The following is a 19,505-nucleotide window of genomic DNA, read 5'->3' on the forward strand; positions in this document are numbered from 1 at the left end:
ATGAAATTTTTCTAGTTCTACTCTATTTCTTCTGGTACTGTGCAAGTCAAAGCTTCCTGCCATATTCAACATATGGTTGGCAGCACAGGTTAATATAATGGCATAATAAAAATTTATTTAGTTGCCAAGTCCAGCTAATTCCTACCTGTTTCATCTGTGTTTCCTGACAGTGTAATCTAAAGATTGGGTCAGTAACATTACCAGAAATGCTGCACTTGGGACACTTTGGGGCCATTCCTGCATATTTCTAACATTGCTTCTCTTGCTCACAAGCATCACCTCACATCAGCAGAGGCAAAGTAGCAGATTAGTTTTGCTCCATTTTATGTCATTCTTCTCTCTCTCACCAAAACTGGCCTCTTATTCGTAATCTGACTGCCTTCCTTCTGGCTTTGAGACACCCAGCCAGGGCCGCTCTCAGATTCATGTCCCCAGACAGCCTAGTGAAGATCTTCAGCTTCTGTGGTCCCTTTTGCCTACTAAGGCCTTCCAGAAGCATGTGGAGCCTTCCACCGCCTGTGCCAAGGGACAGGAACTGGTCCACATTTCCATGCTCTCCTTTGCATGCTGGGGGTACAGGTCTCTTGTGTTGCCTGATTTTTTATTGATAGACAAGAGAGCAATTGCAGTAACAGCATGCCTATGGTAAGTCAGGCAAGTGGCAGGGCAAGCAGCTGGCAGTCAAGTGAAGGCTATCATGTAATGTTGAACACAGGTGCATGCCACAGCTTTTTATTCACTCATCCAGCAAGCAAAAAAGGGCTTGGCTATGGCTCAACAGATCACCTGGACCCTGAGGCATTAAACACTATCTCATTCCAAAGACCATCTTTCAGAATTGCAGAATGGTTAGTGATTAACAGTTTCCAGCTACAGTTGTTTCACATTTTAGTGTCTGCAAAAATCCTTGTAAGATCTTCATGTTTGCTTTCTGAGGATATTTTCCCTGCAACTCACACGTCTACAGCCTTCAAGGCTGTTATTGCTTATATTTAGATTCAACTAGTACAGCAATTGTCACACTCTTCCTTATTAATTTAATCCACAGATGTTTATCTTGCAGCCCTTTCAACTTCACAGCCACAACACAGGACAGCCCCCCCCAAAAAAAGCCTACTTATTTTTTCAGAAGTTGCCAAGTCTCATCCAGACAAGACAAAATGAACCTTTACCGTTGCAAGTTTTCCTCTTCCAGATTATTGAAGCCAAGACATGGGTTTCTGAGATGATTTTTTATCATTAGGATGTCCTTGTTTTCCAAGGTCTGGTTTAGCAACACAACAGCTGACAACATTTCTACTGCAATAGACAGTTCATCATGTGCCAGGTAGTTCTGTAGGACAATAATGTACTGCAGTCAGGAAGCTAAATAAGCAGTGTAACAGATTTGAGTTACACACTCTAGATACCATCAAGGAGATGGGTTTGATTTAAGAAGCCTGGAAAGTTTCCTGGTCACAGACATGCCAGACTGACACAACAGCAGTAGTGGAGCTCAGTGGGTTTCTACGTTCCATCCAGTCTCCCTTTCCTTCTTTTGCCCCACAATCTCATCTCTTCTGATCCTACTCATAACAGGGGGATTACTTTTCTACATAATATATAAACCAGAGTTAGTCCTCATTAAGAGCATGCAACAATTAAAAAAAGTCAGTTGATTTGTTGCAACACAAGAGCTCAGCCAGACTGAAGTGTGGCAAGAAATAAACTATGCAATTAAATATTGCCTTTTCAACCAAAATGATTCATGCAATACATAACACCATGGCAAGAGAATTATGTCTGATTTTACACAACAACATGCTATGTTTGTGCTCTTTCATGGTCTGGCTACACAACATCAATGAGCAGGTTGTAAGCTTTTCACTCTTACCACAGCATTCTGTTGTTGGAGGTTGAACAGCTCAGTCTGATAGACAGCAGCAGCAAATGAGTGAACAACAGGCAGCTGTGCCTCAGGTTTCATCAGTGCAACCAGTGTTTTACTAGGATCACAGTTACGAATTGCTGTATTGATATTGTCAACCGCTATAAGTTCTAAAGAACAGCAGGGAAAAAAAGCTTATTAATTTTCATATGCTGTTTGCTCTTCATGCCATGTAGATGACAACTAGGTTATTTCAAAGAATATCATTTTCTGTCATAAGAGAAAAAAACATTTTTGTGAAATGATATGACTGCTGAATGTTGCAAAAAACGTCTCTGTTCAAAGGTATCGAGCAAAAAATGGACTGGAGGACTTTAAAATTTCTAGACTTTTAGAAATGAGAGACTACTTATTGCACCTCTAACACAAAACAAGGAGCTGACTCCACCCTAGCACAGAGAAAGGTCAAACTCCTCCTGGGTGTGCTTGCAGCAGGTATTGCTGTGTATGTCAGCTCCAGCAACTCAGTTTTGCTTCACCCCAAATGCTCCCTTCCTTCTGCACCACATTTCCTCTCTCACCTCTTCCTTTGGCAGGTTCGAATTGAGCTAGCTAAAGCAGGCCAGTACCTGAAGCACCAACAGCATTATTAGTATCCATTTCAGGAGGCCTGGTGGAAATCAGCCAAATGTATTAGAGGGGTGGGATATTCTGCCAGAAAATTAGTAGCTGAACAGATGAAAAACCACATGCTATGGTTTCTAGAGCTTCCTCTACATGCCAACACCTGTTTGCTTTTCTGCCAGCATGGAAGATCAGTCCTTACAGGCACTGCCACCTAGAAATGAATCCCTTTCCTACAGCTCAGATTTTAAATTAAACAGGCAAATAAAGGAATGTGAGGGTACGAGTGTAAACCTTTTCAGTACCTCAACAATTGGCCTGTTTTGCTGTTTGCTGGACTGACTTTGTCAGGGGTTTGAAGCCCAGCAGAAAAATGCTGAAAAACACACCCCACTTGGGCAGCTGCAGAAGCATTACATCATCCCTCAGCTTAGTCACTGCCACCATAATTGCACACCTGGAGGAGCCATCTTTGAAGATAGCCAGGCCAGGACACACCCAGAAACACACTGTAAAAGGCACCACTCTGGTCTGGCAGAAAGGGAAGCAACCTTGAAGGTTAGAGCACATGTGGCTAGTTGAAGAATAGCAATTATGCAAATGCCTTTTCCATCAATAAGCCCCACTCCTCTACCTTATCACATGGCTTTTCTGTGTACTGTTACCCAGGGAACATTTTTAGTTACCACTGATTGCTCAAATCTGAGACAAGACTTCTTGTACAGAAGATACCATCCACAGTTCATGTATACAGCAACACTCAAGAGCTTATTATACAAAACAAAGTCTTTAAAAACCTTCTGGCCAGGCCCACCTGAAAAAGCCCCTCACCTCTTGTGTAATTTTCTCTGAAGCATATTCATATGGGGCCATGTTGTCCCTGAAGACTGTCTCTATTGGCTATTCCTAAAGTTAGAAACCAGGAAAGGCTCTCATAGCTACAGCATGCATTCATGCTTTTTTAAAGAAAAAAGTAAAGAGGAAAGAAGTCGAGGTCCACAAATGGACTAGACTAGTTCTGCAGCCAATAACCAAGCTACTGACTTCTAGTTTTGAAACCCAGCATGCGAATTGCAAAACATATTTTACATTGCTCACAGTCCTATAACAAAAACCACTTTTTTTTCTTCTCAAGCCAAACAGAAGAACTAAGTTACCCTCCAGATTGCTGTTAATGCTTTTCACACATCACATCTTCCCTTTATCAAGAGGTAACTCTTTCAGAGAAAGTACTCTTCACCATGGCTAATTAATCTGAAACAGGCTAACATTTAAGGTATAAAGTCAAATTATCTTCTGACTGAAGCTGACCTCACAATATAGCCTTTAAGGCGCATCACAAAAGCAATCAGCCTGGATTTCAAAGCATTGAATACAGTACCAGAGACAAAACAGCCATGCCCAAATGCAGTATGAAATGACAGCAGATCAACCAAAGGTTAACTTCCTAGCAAAGAAGTTTCCAGTCAAAAGCAGCAACACATGCACTGCAAATTTAGATCCCCTTTAACTATATATTTTTTACTTGTGTTGTGTGGCATTCTTAGCAGACTAAGAATAGGTTAGATTTAGGTAATATGTGTCTAAAAGTGAGAAATTTTTTTCCCTGCAATGTGAAAAATATTCCTCCGTCTTAATTCTACAAGTATGGTCATTGCTCCCAAATGAGAATTAATACTGCACTGATAAATATTTGTTCAAGCCATCAAGTTTTCAGTTTTTTGCTGCTGTGATTGCCAGTAGCTCAAATCTCGTTTATCTCAATAAGAGTACATATATACTTAATAAGAGTACATCCAATGGAGCACAGATTGGTGACTTGGCAATTGTGACACTGAGAAGAAAGATTATGAGTGTAAAATGCAACACATATGGTTTCAGTTTGAGAAACCTTGTTTATGTGCAAGAATTGGTGGACTCAATTATCTTAACATAATTAAATGGTGATGGTAAAGAGTATTAAAACAGTTACTCACTAAGCTTGTGAGCCTCAGCTTCCGCATTGGCAACACTAACTTCTTTCTGTATTTCACTTTTGTCGAGCATATTTGGAAAGCCTGCTATCTAACAGATCAGAAAAAACAAGGTTTGATTATGCTTTTGTTTTATGAGAGATAAGGGATAAAGTCTGGTGATGGTACACTGGAATTTGATTGTACTATCACCTGTGCATCAAATAAAAGGCTAAGTAAACACAGCATTAATCTTCTCCTGTGATTTTCATCTTACTTAAATTAATAGATTTTCTCCTTAAAACCCAACTGGCACTTTATTTTAATGTTAATGATTCAAAATTACTTTTATTTGTACTCAAGTTATAACTCACTTTGGAAACAAAATATTAGGGGCTGCATGTTATGCCTTAAATTTTCTTCTTGTATCTTAGTTAGTAAATACTCAGAAGGATACCATGCTCTTTAGAGCAAATGCAGCTCTTTGGTGTTGATTAATACATCAATTATTCTCAAATCTTTATAAAACTTTTCATAAATGATGCAGAAAAGGCAGAGTAAAGACAATTTCTCTCTGGATTAAAACCAGCTAAAAAAGTGCAAACTGACATGTAGTACCTGTTCATTTCGATTACCTGCATTTTCTGTTCTTTAGAATCACACAATTGCAATAGATACCATGAGGAATTTTGCGGCAGAACTTCAAGTAGGCTCAGAGCAGGGCGGTTCAAGCCTGCCATCAGTGCCCCTTCATCTTGCCGGTCAATAGCCTCATTCACTTGGACTAAAGCTATGTGAACTGAAAGGAAAACAATGCCTATAAACAGCAAATACAGCTTTCCTGGGGAAAAGAAGTCCATTGCTGTCAGCATCTCACTTTTTGTAAAAGCCAGCTAGCATGGCAATCTTTATCTAGCAGAGAATTACCTCTTTCATGTCCAATCCTACAAAGGGAGTCTCTGGCTCTGTGTGAGCCTGGGTGGAAGCAGTTCAACCACAGCTAAGCCAAAGTCTGTGAATTAATTTTGGGTCTATATAGAAGAGGGGGTCAAAATTTACAGTATACTGCACACAAAAAGAACATAAAGAAACAGAGCAGGCAAGAAATGATTTGATTCTGAACTGAGGAATCCTTACAGCAAAAACCACAAACAGAAATTAGCCCCTCCCCCCACAAAGATTAGTAGAGAAGGAATGGCATGACAGAAACAGTTGTAGACAGATATTAGGCACTTGTGCATATTTTACAAGTTTCCAAAGAAATATTTTGTTTGTTCAGGTGGACTCTAGTTGTGTTCCGCTGGAATCTGGGAGATGACATATTTTGTGCACACTTCCATGAGGATCCAGAATAGCTTACTGTTTATTTTATTGATATTGCCTTGAATCTCAGCTTGTGTCAGCAATTCCTCGTAGACATCTCTCTCTTCATCAGAAATTGTGCCATTCTAAGAAAACAAAATTGTTGCTAGTTCACACAAAACAGTTTGCAGAGAGAAAAGCTATTAGCCAAAGTCATTAAAACTGCATCAGCTAAAGCATTTGCTGAATGTATTTGTAAAGCAATTTGTTGACTAAGTGAACTGAGGAAATTGGCACTTTATCATAGAGACCATTAGCTCTCATGTAAAAGAGCACTGCAAATAATTTCACATTAAATATCTGTGGCAGAGGTTATACTTTATACTCAAAGAAGGGTATTATTGTGTTTACAACTTTTTAAGCAGTAGATTTGTTTTTCCTAAAGCAATTAATGGAAGAAAACTAGGTTTTTTTACTATTTAGTCTTCTGGTATATTTAGCCTTTGAGCAAAGTTAAGCTGCATCATACTCATAGCAATCATATTCTTATAAAATTGGCTTTTAGCTTATTTCATTATCATTATTTCTCTTAGTTATGTTAAAAGTGGAGGGTTCTTCCCAACTGTAATAATTTTTAAAATTAAGTTAATTTTTAGAGCAATAATAATGCCATAGTGTGACAAGAAATATGAAGAAACACATGTACTAGGAGTACAAATAAAACACCACTACCTTGAGTCTTGCATTTGATTCTTTCTTCCTTTTAGCATCAAAGAGCTCATTCTGATAGTCCTGTGCCAGTTCCTCATCCACGTTAAGCAACATTGCATTTGGATTCCTCAGGGTCACGATGGTTTGCTCTGCTATTCCCTTCTCCACAGCTTCGTTGATTGCTATTACAGCTGCATGCACTAAAATTGAAAGCACAGTCCTAAACTTCAGGAAGCAAAAAAAGTCAAAGCTGTCACTGTTTCTTCTGATTTATTTGAAAGGAGTGTTGGATTTATGTTCAGTAATTTACAGATTTGAACATTCCACACCATTTTCCCTCTAGACTGCAGAACTTTGTGTTTACTCAAAGGTGGCACATTGCTGTCTGTTCCATGTTCACCCTTCCCCCAAACAGGGGGGTGCTCGTTTCAGCTGGGGTAGAGTTAATTTTTTTCTCAGTGGCTGCTATAGGGCTGTGTTTTGGATTTGTGCTGAACACAGAGTTGATAATACAGAGATGTTTTTGTTACTGCTGAGCAGGGCTTGCTCAGAGCCAAGGCCTTTTCTGCTTTTGGTACAGCCACACTGGGGAGGGACTGGGGGTGCTTGGCAGGCTGGGAGGAGACAGAGCCAGGACAGGTGACCCAAACTGACCAAAGGGATATTCCAGACCATGTGGCACCAAGATCAGTGTATAAAGTGGGGAGGAGAAGGAAGAGGGGGACATTTTTAGTAATGGAGTGTGTCTTCCCAAGTCACTATCACATGTGATGGGGCCTGGCTCTCCCGGAGATGGCTGAACACTTGCCTGCTCATGGGAAGCAGTGAATTAATTCTTTGGTTTGTTTTGCTTGTGTGTGTGGCCTTTGCATTTCCTATCAACCTGTCTTTTTCTTAGCCCATGAGTTCTCCAGCTTTTACCCTTCTGATCTTGCTGGTTGGGGAATGAGTGAGGGACTGTGTGGGGCTTGGCTGCTGGCTGAGGGTAAACCATGATATGGTTAATATTTTACTGACAGAAAAAAAACCCCCATGATTTATATTTTATCATTCAAGTCCTATTTTATTTAGAAGGTAATTACATGTAGGATTGAAAGTATTTTTGGTAATTTTTATCTTAAAGCTGTGTGTCTCCATATAAGACTACTGTCTAAACTGAGTATATCTGAGATATGCTGCACAAGAATAAGGAAATTGAAGTTCCATTAAACTAATCCTCTGGAAAAACACATTTAAGACCCTTCCCCCACAGGCAGGATGCAGCCCTGCACATCACATTTGAGCCTCCCTGAGATGGATCTTTGCACATCAAGATCTCCATGAACCCCTAGACACATGAGACACCCTGATGTAATGGTCCCTCCTCCTGTCACCTGCAAAGCCACAAGACAGCAGAGTTCAAGCAGAGGCAAAAAACATTCAGCAGGCTTTGCAGGTCCTCAAAACACAGGAAAAAGGGAAAAGAGTGCCATAGAATGGACTCACGGCAGACACTGATCAGCTTAAGTGTTAAGCCTTTCCTTTGAGAAATAAACTTCATCTACTAAACAAATAATTGACTCCAAGAATTTAAGAGTCACAAAATCTCATGCTTTTTCATACATTAAATTTGCATGAGTGTATAAATTCAAAACCACTTATAGATGAATTAGATGTAGAGTAATAGCTAATATACCCCTCCCAGTTACTCCCTGAACATATTTGGCCCTAAGATCAGTCTGGATGAAGGACTTGCACTAGAGCTGCACTTTATATCTGGGCCTTCATGCCACAAAGAGACCCCAGTACCTGTCTGGTGGCACATTAATCTGAAATATTTTACAGACTGTGTATCTAGGTCATATCCCAAAGGAGGAACATTGCAGCTCCCCATTTATCAGCACAGCAGCTTGCCTAGGATTTACTTTCATGCCACCAAGATGTGTGAAGGGAAAACACAATGACCATCTTTCCTTACTTTGTCAATACTTACTTTCTACTTGGCCCTGCATTGTGCTGCTAAAGTGGAGAAAAGCATGCAGTAAAAAGAGGTTATTTGGATTAAGTTTAACTGTAGGTCTAAATATCTGAGTCTAAAAGACTTTAATTTCTCTCACTTTATGAAAGAAAGTAGAGATGCTTCAGATTTGAGGTTTTATGGAAAAAAGGACTGTACAAATTTAGGGAAGTCAGACAAAAGATCATATCACTGAACACTCAACAGGAGCAAATGAAGGATGAAGTGAAGCCATACACCCTCAGAGATGGCAGCTACTGGAACTTGCATAGCTGTTGGTGGATAATCCATTGCTTAGCACTGAGCTCATGCCAGAAGGTTGTTCTAAAATTGTTTCACTCTAGCTCAGCAGAATACAGCTGGGCAGTAGAAGCAGCTAGCAAGGTGGAGGAGATACAAGCAGAGAAGCACACTGGTTTCATTTGTTACTGAACTTTGTGAAAAGACAAAGTTCACATTGAGCAGGAGGAAAGGTTTTTCACTGAAAGGGTGGTAATCACTGGAACAGGCTCCCCAGGGAAATGGTCACAGCATCAAACCTGACAGAGTCCAAGGAGCATCTAGACAATGCTCTTAGCTGTATGGTTTAGTTTTATATAATCCTATGCAGATCAGAAACTTGGACTCAATTGTCCACATGGGTCCCTCCCTGCTTGAGGCATTCTGTGGTTCTGTGTACATCCATACCCACTCCAAGGGACTAAGAAAACTGTCCTTAGACACATATATGATCCAAACATCCTCATATAACAAAACACATAGGAAGGGTGTTATCTCTTTCACAGTTGTGTAAGAGGCTACAATAACCTAAATGGAGCTAGCAAAAAGCAGTCAAAAGATACGTTCAAGATTAGGAGAGAATCAAACAGATGTTGGTAGATGTGAACCACCTACCAGGAGCAAAAATGAGAAGCCTGACTGGACTTGAAAGAGCAGGCTGGAAGCTTGTAATAAGAGAGAGGTTTCCTTCCCGAAAAAGCTCTCTGTGAAAGCACCTCAACTTATTCTTCCCATGCTGATTTATACTATTTCTGGCAGCAGAGCAGGAGTCATCAGCAGTTGTTCCACTTTTCTATCTCCTTTTGCATACTCCACTTAGGAAGAGGACGGTAGACCCCTTCCTTTGGTAGGATCTCCATTATCCAACCTCACTAGTGTGTGAGGGTTCCCATAGCAGATGTTTCCTGTCGTGGGGCAGAGCATGTTATCTACAGCACAATCCTTGTTCAGAGGGACAGAACCAGCATCAGGAAACCCTGCTTTGTTAAGATTGAAAACACTTCACAAGTTCAAGGAAGCCCTACACACTATAATAAGACTTTCAGTGAAGGATGTTTCATCTTCAGTGGAGGGAGCTCCCTGAAAAAATACTTGGTAGTCACTAAATATCTAAAAATCTGCTAAAAAACTCCTGCCACTTTAAAAAACAGCATTTTAAGATCTAGCTTTGGTGAAGCGTGCACACATTAAGCAGGTTTCAAAATACACAACACAGACAATTTGAATCAACATCAAGTGTGTTTTAAGTTAGGCTCTGAAAATTTCAGCACACTAAGTAATATCATGAATCAGCTTGCCACTTTGCAGGGTTGAATAAAGTAGCAAAGACAACCCTTCTGTTCCTCAGTTTACTCTTCTGAAAAGGCAACTAAGATCTTAAAATAACCAGAGCTCAAGTGTTGATTTAAGGGAATGCACTTGATTTCATATAATTTAAACTCAAGCATTTTTTTTGGTAACGTATCACTTCATTTCACACACACAAAAAAAGTGATATAGAGAAAAACACCAAGACTTACACATGAATAGGCACGAGCAGCAGAAAAAATTCTGGTTTTGAATGGAAGCTGCTCAAGATAGACTCAAAAGAACCCTAATTGTCCAGCAGGGCCTACCCTCCAGCAGGGTTCTACCATGCAATGGGTCAGACCCCTGTGGTCAGACAGATTGAGAGCTACCCAGGGAGGCAAGTTCCAAACATACAACACCATATGTGAGAGAGTTCTCTGTCTGGAACAATGACTTGTCCTCACAGCAACATGTTTGGGTGTTGTAGGAAAACTGCAAAAGGCAAAAAATATAAAGAGGCAGCACAGAGAAGGCACCATGTTCCCATGGCTGTCTTCATAGTACTCATATGGTGCAGAGGCACTCACAGAGGTCAATTCATTATTCTAGAGGAGCGCTACCTACCAGAAAACACAAAACATAAAAACAGAAACATCAAAATATTGTGAGAAATCTTTGCTTTTGGTAGCACTTCCTATAGGTCAATGGAGATACCAAAAAACCTCAGACTGCAAATGTTGAAGAGGTGTTGTAACAATAAAGCAATGTGGTAGTGAAAATTTGTTTGCTTTCCTTTCTAGCTCTTAAGAGGTGGCAAACTAAGTGAATGAGAGCACAGAACATATGTTGTTAGCATTCTGTCAAAGCATTTGGTAGAGAACAGGAGTCACACTTACAGGCAGCTTCGTCCACTGATAATTCACTGGCCAGAATCCCACCAATTTTACTGAAAGATGGCATCTGTATACCATATTTCTCTAGCTCCTTTCGCATGTTGCTGATTTCTTCCTCTATTCAGACAAAAAAAAAAATTGTCAGAACAGAAACATGACAATTTCACTATGAATAATCATACCTACAAAAATGTTTCTGAAAGTGCTTCTGACCAGGGCTTCTGAGAAGTTTTCCTCCCCGTTTTGAAGGACTCTAAGATATGACAAGTATTCAATGAAAATTCCCTCCCTCCTGTGCAGCCTTCCACCTGTTTAATTTGTAACAGTGTTTGTAACAATGTTGTCAGACGAGAGAGGCCATAATAGAAAATATGTACAATGTTAGCAGATTTTCAGTGTAAAAAAACATTTAATATATGCTTAGATAAGCATTTTTTTACCTGTGAAGTCTACTTTTCCCAGAAGGTCCTGGATCTGTGGAGCTAGTCCTAGTTTGAAGAGATATAAACTGCAAAGAAGAAAATTAGGGTTTAAAGTTCTGCATGTGGTGGAGAAGTTTACTTTCTGTACAAAAGAAAAGCACTTTTATAGAAGCTTGTCCTTTAACCCTTGACTTGCATGTGGCAATACAGAATAAATTGTCACTTCAATTTTCTTTATGCTGTATTTTTAAATCTTACAAAAAGAGAAATCTTTTATTTCCAAGAAGCACCTCTGAGAGAGAGGCACTGTCTGTGTATCTCAGGTCACAGGGGATGTACAAACAAGAAGAAAGCCTCAGTGAAAGACAGGTAAAGAAATACAAAAGCTAGTACTGGGGGAAAATCAAGATCTGAAAGCATTTTAGCACAGCTTATATCTTTGGATCTATGTTATGGTTTAACTTGCATTAATTACACCCCTGTAATTACTAACAGAAGACATAAATCACTGACACCCTTCTTACTAAGGGTAGAGGAACAATGACCTGTAAGCCCACCCCACACCATCTCAAAATGTTTGTGTCATTAGCTATTTTACTCTTGGAAAATGAAGAAAGTTGATTTTATGTACTATCCAAGAATACTTTCATTTCAATATAGTGTGAAAAATACCTTCACTCATTCCTAGAGCTCTGGGGTGATATTGGAAATAAAACAGCTGAATACATATATATTTTGTCAGTAGCTTTGAAACACAAGGCATGTACTTATCTACATAAGACTGATGTTTCTATAATTTATCAGTGAAATTCAATAAACAAGTAAGTTAAGCAAGAAAGAATGAAAAAAGATAAGTTGTAAAAATCTATGTTACTTAAATAACACATTCTTCCAAAAGGATTGTTTTTCACCTCTTTTGAAACTTACTTCACCCCAACATCATTCATTGCAAATGTCTTTTGTATTTTAGGGGTTCTGTTTCTAGAGAAGCATATATCCCTTCTGTGTTTTGTTGTAGAGGAGATTTTTTGTACTAGCAAATTATGGGATGACATTTCAAAGCAGGTAGTTTGTAGCTGTTGTACGTATTTAGGAGCACATGGAGTCCTCATTTATCTTCCATGCTGCCACAGCTACTCCTCTGTCCTGCCCCCATGTGGATGAACACAACAAAGGATTTCAGGTAGGTCAATCTGCCTTTGCAGCTTCTCAAAACTATTGCTGATACCATTCTTATATTTCAAATCTGTCTAAAATGTAAATTAGCTGTTTCAGGGGGAAAAAAAAGCACATAGACTTTAGAAGACTATAGTTAGGAACCAGATTCCTCTGTTACCCAGGTCTGCCTTCCAGTCTTTCTGAGTAAAGAAAGATTTTGCTCCAAGTTTGAGACAGGGACACAATCCTGTCTGAAATGCTGGGTGTCATACAAACAGTTATGGAAATCAGCGGCTGATGGTGCTGACTCTTTTTTGGGTCACCACAATAAAAAGATACAAGAAAAAAGAGTGCTATGAACATTAAAGACTATTCCTTTTGCTGTTCAGCACTTCCAGAAGGATGTTGAACCATGTATGGTATTTCCTATACTCCTTTGTTTGGATAAACTTACTAACCACCAGATGGTGCTGAAAATGTTCTTCAAGTCTTGCAGAGAACACAGACACTTCCCCTATAATTTCACTTGAAACAGCTTGCTTAATGCTTTTGTTGTGTAACTTGAACCTCAGAAAACACACAAAGTCAAAAGCAGGGATCCCCGTGGTTAAGAAAACTGAATTCATCAGGAGCAAGGGGAAAACAAAGGAGAAAGAGGAGTTCCTAGGTGAAACTCCTTTCAATAGAAAGCATCACCCACAGAGAACTGCATCTCATATCAGGCAGATGTTCCCAGGACTTGTTTTAGGATTAGCTCATGTATAACATGCTGTGAAAAATAGACATGAAAATAGCATGTTTTTTCTTTTACAGCATGCTTGTTATTCTGCTGCTTCCTAGGAAAACAATGCTTTGAAGCAGTCCAGCTTCCAGAGGGATAGTTTCTGTAGATATAGCACTGATCTTCTCACAAAGATAATTTGAAAACTAAATTTTTTGGTGAAAAAATATCCCCAAGCACTGCTATTTATGAAGAAGAATCACTTAGCATCTTAATTTAAATGAAGCTGTTCTTAACCTCATTTAGTGCACGAATAAACATAAGTCTGCTTTCAGCAAAAAAATGCTGCAAGAAATGGAATCTATGCCTTTGTATTTTTCAGGTCAGAAGCAGACGTTCTAGTTCTACCACTAATTTCTTCCTGGCCTTTAGCCCAGTCAATACTTCAAGTATTGATGTTTCAGTGAGAGAAAAGCAAGAGGTAATTACATTCATCAGGAATATAATAAGAAATTGTTTGCTAAGTAGCTCCTTCCTGGCCAGAGCAGTGTTGTGTTTGACAGCTCAAGACATCCCACATGCTTTAAGTGCAATGGTCTTAATTTCAGTCTTGAATCAGTACATATCCTAAAACTATATTTAAACCATCATGCTTAGAGTACCCATCTATCTTCAGGCCTTCTAGTAGCAAAAAATCAGCAAAACAATAAACTGCCAATGACTTTTCCTGCAAAATATTATTTTTTCAGATGTCAAACATAGGTTTTGGATACAGCTCTGCATTCCTCTGTGCCAGTCCACCTGGGAGCACTGATGGCCAAGCAAAGCACGCTGTGCTTAATTCTATTCTTTCCCAAACAGCTTCCAATGTAGCTTGTGTGACATTGCATGACTGAGATTGAAGTTTGATTTAAAAGATTAAAGTGAAGGACTTCTGGCATGCATTTTACCATTTAAGGTATGGAAATAAAGCTCAATCATTGCTTCTTCTATTCTTACATCCTGCACAGGATACAGGCACAGGGGCCTACAATCTCATGGGAAAGCATAATAAATAAAAGCATTCCAGGCCTATTCCCCTTCAGTATGGCATGACACATTTGATACAAAGTCCATTTCTAAAATAATAGCACTAAAAAAAACCCAAAAACATAGTAAGTACACAGGTACAGAGCTGGAGCTTTGTGTTGATATGCATCAAGAAAAAGTAATTTAAAGAGGACAAACTTCGAAGTGAAAGCTGAGACAACACAGACTAATTCTGGTACTGCATAAATCTTGGGGCATGCTAAGATGGAGAAAGGAAAATTTTTACCATAGGTCAATCCACTGTAAACCTCAGTCAGGATAAGAGGCATTGCCATTGCAGTGATAAAGCAGATATTAAGAAGATATTTGATGGAGCTGTTGTTTACGTAGCATTCAAATACAGTGTTAATAATGTCCTATATACATGAGAGAGCAAATATTAAAATTAAATGTGTTCTTGCACCTCCTGCAAAACATCCGAGCTGGCCCATAACACAGCTGGGGGGTGGGGGGTACACAGCCCCTGAGTCAGCCTGACCTGGTTTGGTTGTAGCCCCACATATTCTCTTTAGGAAATCGCTTCAAGTTTACACAAGACACCTGCTGTCAGGATAGACTGCACTACCAAGTTACAGGCAAGAACCACCCTCAAATAGTCCTGGTGTCAATTCCCAGTTAATAGTACACCAAGTACAATAATTTCAAGGGGGAACTCTTGTCAAAGATGGCAAAAATATACTGGGCTGTCAAGTATGAACACCTGGCATGTTAAGCAAATACAGTGAACATTAGTGACATAAGTCCTGTTTACTGGGAGTGAGTGCACATCCCATAATGCAAGAGTGGGCACATGATTTCAAGGATTAACCCTAAAGAAGATTCAATAAAGCATGTATTAAATAGTTTCTGTCTTACGGCCCTGGAGCAGATAATGTGCCTTTGAACAACATTAGAAACAGAGAAGAAAGTTTGGAGTGCAAGTTAATTCTGTTCCTGTGAAAGATTAGTGCCAAAAATCTTTAAAGGGAAAGGTCTCTATGTGGAGGAAATTAACTAGGAAAACCACAGGAGGGTGGAGCTGTCTGCCAACAACACTGCCCCTCACACCAGGGACAGCACAGGGCAGATGTTTTTGCTAAACATAAAGAAAATCCTTAAGTCAGAACACAAAAAAACCTTAATCACTACTTCCAATGGTGTAGTCAAGGCCTCTCTGACTTTACATTAAAAGTCAAGTTGCTCAGAATTTTGAAGTCTTTGAGAATGTATCATTTTTACATTAATTACCACAGAATACAGTAATTAGTTGCTTCAGTTTTGGGACAGAAATATGTCAGTTCATCATTATTTTCACTCTGATCAGCATGTCTGCTCCATGGTTTTACTAATGTTTTGCTAAGTTTCTCTTAATTTGTTTGATTTTGGTTGAAGTATGTATTTTGAAATTGTATGTTAATTTTGCAAGGGGGGTGTACTATTGAGAGAGGGATGTGTGTGCTAAATTCAGTAGTCCTTAATTTCTATTTTGAAAGTCATTTGTCCAATAGACCTGACAAAGTTCAATTTTTATCTCCAACTTATAACTAATGAACTTGAAAATTCTGACAGATTTTGATACACTGGTTATGCTGAAACCATTTCAAGACTTACACTCCAAACTTTGGCAGTTACTATGACTTTTATAGGTGTCAGCAGTTACCTTAGAGCGTGAATGCAGTATATCATCCTAGGGATGTTTTTCCGATCATAGACATCTGTAGTCTCTGGATAAAAGATCTAAAAGGCAAAGAGCACACACTTAAAAGAGAAGACTTATGACTGAGCAGAAACATTTACTCTGCAGAACCATACCTTAAATTTACAGAATTTCAGCTGTTACTTTTATACAGCCATGAGTCACATCTCTTCTGATGTTATTTTAACTCAATCAGTAGTTTTCATAAAGAGCAGCTAAATAAAGCATAAAAGCTACTTAATAAGAGGGGAAAAAAGGAAGATGAGGAGGCAGCATTTCAATAAGATTTTTAGAAAATGTTCTTTGGCATAAGCCCAGCCAGTAGTGCTTGCCCTCTACAGACACGCAAAATCTGGAATGCAGTTACAATTTGCAAAGCCTCATTACAAACCAAACCTATCAAGTATGGTTTAAAAATGCATAATTCTAATTGCCAGCACCCTTAACTTTGTGAATACATCATTTGCAAAGGAAGATATTTAGAGAGAGGAATATTAAGCAATTTAGCCAAGAAGTCACATCATAAGTTCCAGTTCTGGTTCTACCACTAATTTGTTCCTGGCCTTGGTCCCAGTCACTAAACACTATTTCTCCACAGAAATATAATAAAAAGACTTAGTTAGCCGTGAGAGTTGGCAGCATGTTTCCAGCCCCAGCTGGTCACTCGGGGCTGCACTGTCCCATGGTTAATAGGACCAGACTGAGTAAGTCAGGAGCACAGTGCCCTCTTCATCATTTACTCAAAACAGCTTTGTGAGGGAGAATTGGGAAAGCTTTTGGCCTTGACCATCCTTTGCGACAGAAACACAATCTTTCAGAGGAGAGATGGCAGGGTGGAAATCAGCCAGCTGAACAGAGGACTGAAGGACTCAACTGGAAAAAAAACGCCTAACCTGGAAAGGGCAGGAAACCTTCCCACCTCTCCGGCATTTCTGATGGCAGTCATGAGTCCCCTTTTTGTTATGGGCACCTGCAGAGAGTTTGCCTACAGCAGCTGACCCTTGGTCCATTCTGCCCTTCAAGGAGCTGCCTGAGCATCCCCACTGTGCCTGACCACAGTGCCTCAGGCAGCACTCAGGCTGTGGGCACCCAGACACCCTGGGGTGGGGAACTGCTCACCTTGGCCTGTGTGTTGCTGCTGGAAGGTATAAACAAGCAGCATAGGTGTTTGCACACAGCCCTTTCTTAAAGGATTTTCATCCAAAATAGACTCACTGGTGCCCAGAAACAGCAGCAGAGGGGGGAGATGACAAGTGAAGACCCTCAAGGAGGAAGGTAAATATAAGAGGTGACCCAAGAAAGCAGCTGGTGGAAGAAGAGCAGCAGCACAGTCACGCAGAGGCACTGAAGGGTGCAAGAACACTCTGGAAACAGGGTAGAAGCAGAGAAACTGGCACGTACAGTAAGAGGAGGAGGCAGCAAGAGGCACGATGTGAAGAGGTAACCTAAAGGAAGCAAATATTTAAGTTTTCTGTTTTAAACCATGTTCCTTCTAGGCCCCCCCCAGAGACTGCATTAGCAGTATGATATCAAGTGTTTGAGCTAGCTCAAGCACTGCTAGTGTCCCTGCCTCAGCCCACACACACTGCCAGCAGCAACACAGCACTGACACTCCCACTGCTTTCCACATTACCTTCTCCTCAGATTTGTTTTTTTGAATTACCCCTTCCCTGTAGACTTACTATAAGGAACTGTTTATGCTCAAGCAAATGAAAAGGGATCTCAGTGAGCCAATGATTTGAGCCAATGGTTTTATTTAAATTTCTTTGCTGAAATTTAAAGGCTTACCTTAGGCAGACCAATGGACTCCATTGCTCTTAACCACTGCACAGTGTTGTCAGTGTGTCGAAAATGAAGGCCAGATCTCTATTGGAAACGTAGAAGATCATGAAAGTCACATTAAGAAAATTCTCTACTTATTGATCCTCCTGTGCTTTCCCAGTTTTATATCCTGAAGTTGAGTTCACAGAATTTTCCCTTATTTGAACCCAGAGACCAAAGTGTAACAGCTTCAATTTTGCTAATGAAGCATCCTAACACATAAACAGCTCCATGCTGAGTTCAGCTCATTCTTTCATGTTACATAAGCCAGATTTGTACCCATTAGGGTGGACTGTGATGGAAGTAGAGATTTGTACAGTCCTTCAGTATTCTTTGGGAGAAGAGGTTGGATGTCAAAGACAAGGAACCAAAACACAGGAGTTGCAACACTGCTCAGCACTACCATGAAGAACAGATAAGGAAATCTTGCAAGTCTTCAGTTCTACCTGAATACCTGACCCTCCCTAAAGCCTATACAAGCAGCATAAGAATACAGTGGGAATGTATTTTTTATTTTATTTTCAATGTTAATTTTTAGGGTAAAGGGAAAAAGGAATCTCTCGAGTTTTTGAGATTTTCAAGAGAAATATTTAAATGTAACTGGAATTCTTAACCATGAACTTTTTCTGCCCCCTCTACATGTTGAGATAATGCATTCTATAGTGGGACTACTGTGCATGAGTGTACATATCTTTGTATTATCAAGGTTTTTGGAACTAGCAAAAGCCTGCACAGGGAACAAGCTAGGCTTAGTTACCGGTGGCTTGGTTTTGGCTTCTTGTTGTTAAAAGTTGATAAAATAAACACAGAGATCAAATGAAGTGAATTTCAACATAGAAAATGAAGAACGTTTGAAATAGTTGTTAAATTGCTTTTGACTTCTATTCCTAATGAGAAATAACTTTATCAGTTGAAAAGCTCATGATTTCCATGGAGCCAGAAGTGTAATTTGTGCATCTTTAAAAACTTGAAACAACACCAAAACATTTTTTCTAAGGGTAGAATATTTCTAACTTATCATGCAGGCTTCCTGCAGCTGTGCATCTTCTATCTAGTCCCTACAGCCTTTAAAGAAAGATACAGAAATCTAACCAGCCATGCTTGGGAATCTTTAGGAGCTGGAAGACAAACATTGCTGGGTTTTGTCATCCTTGTGAGAGAACTGAGAAAGTTATTACCTTGTAGCGTGCCTGCTCCACATCATAGATCTTTTTGTCTGACACCACATTAGGTGCAAAGAATTTTGCAAGCTTGGCAAGGTAAACACCATTTCTTAAGCCTTCTTCCAGTTCTGTAGTTGGGGGCAGCTCTTCGTCCAAGCAGACCTCCATCCATCTACAGAGACATTTGAGAAACATTGTTATTTGGGTTTTAATATGAGTTACAGCTTTTGCCTACAGCTATCATACTTTAAATGTCACCATCACAATGTTATTATAACAGAAAAGGACAAGGGCTAAGGAGAAAATTCTCACATTCATTCACATGGCATATCAAAATGATTAGAGGGTCATATCTGTGATTGTAAGCCATCAATAAGCAAACAGCATGCTTTGAAGTATTCACACCCCAGGGAGTCTAACTCAAATATTTTGAACAGTACTAGGCTTTTGAATTAACAATAATTAAAGCTGAAAACCAGAAGAAAACATGGAGTGTATTATTGATGTTTGCATTCAAAAAAACCTCAGTGATTTCTATGCCA

The 19,505-nt window shown here is 39.6% G+C and overlaps 1 protein-coding gene across 1 annotated transcript in view; it reads right to left on the reverse strand.

The window, feature by feature from the left end:
• The window catches only part of IQGAP2 (IQ motif containing GTPase activating protein 2), a 125,004-nt gene that overhangs the window by 41,479 nt on the left and 64,020 nt on the right, over positions 1-19,505 (reverse strand). The window contains exons 3-13 of the mRNA XM_036403702.2: positions 18,979-19,135; positions 17,768-17,845; positions 15,944-16,020; positions 11,355-11,422; positions 10,918-11,031; positions 6,478-6,656; positions 5,804-5,891; positions 5,079-5,242; positions 4,468-4,555; positions 1,874-2,037; positions 1,173-1,333 (exon numbers count right to left, since the gene is read on the reverse strand). Of these exons, the coding sequence (XP_036259595.1) occupies positions 1,173-1,333; positions 1,874-2,037; positions 4,468-4,555; positions 5,079-5,242; positions 5,804-5,891; positions 6,478-6,656; positions 10,918-11,031; positions 11,355-11,422; positions 15,944-16,020; positions 17,768-17,845; positions 18,979-19,135 (1,338 nt within the window). The remainder of the gene's footprint in view (positions 1-1,172; positions 1,334-1,873; positions 2,038-4,467; positions 4,556-5,078; positions 5,243-5,803; positions 5,892-6,477; positions 6,657-10,917; positions 11,032-11,354; positions 11,423-15,943; positions 16,021-17,767; positions 17,846-18,978; positions 19,136-19,505) is intronic.

This window comes from Molothrus ater, chromosome Z, assembly GCF_012460135.2.
Source record: "Molothrus ater isolate BHLD 08-10-18 breed brown headed cowbird chromosome Z, BPBGC_Mater_1.1, whole genome shotgun sequence".
Classification (NCBI taxonomy): Eukaryota; Metazoa; Chordata; class Aves; order Passeriformes; family Icteridae; genus Molothrus; species Molothrus ater.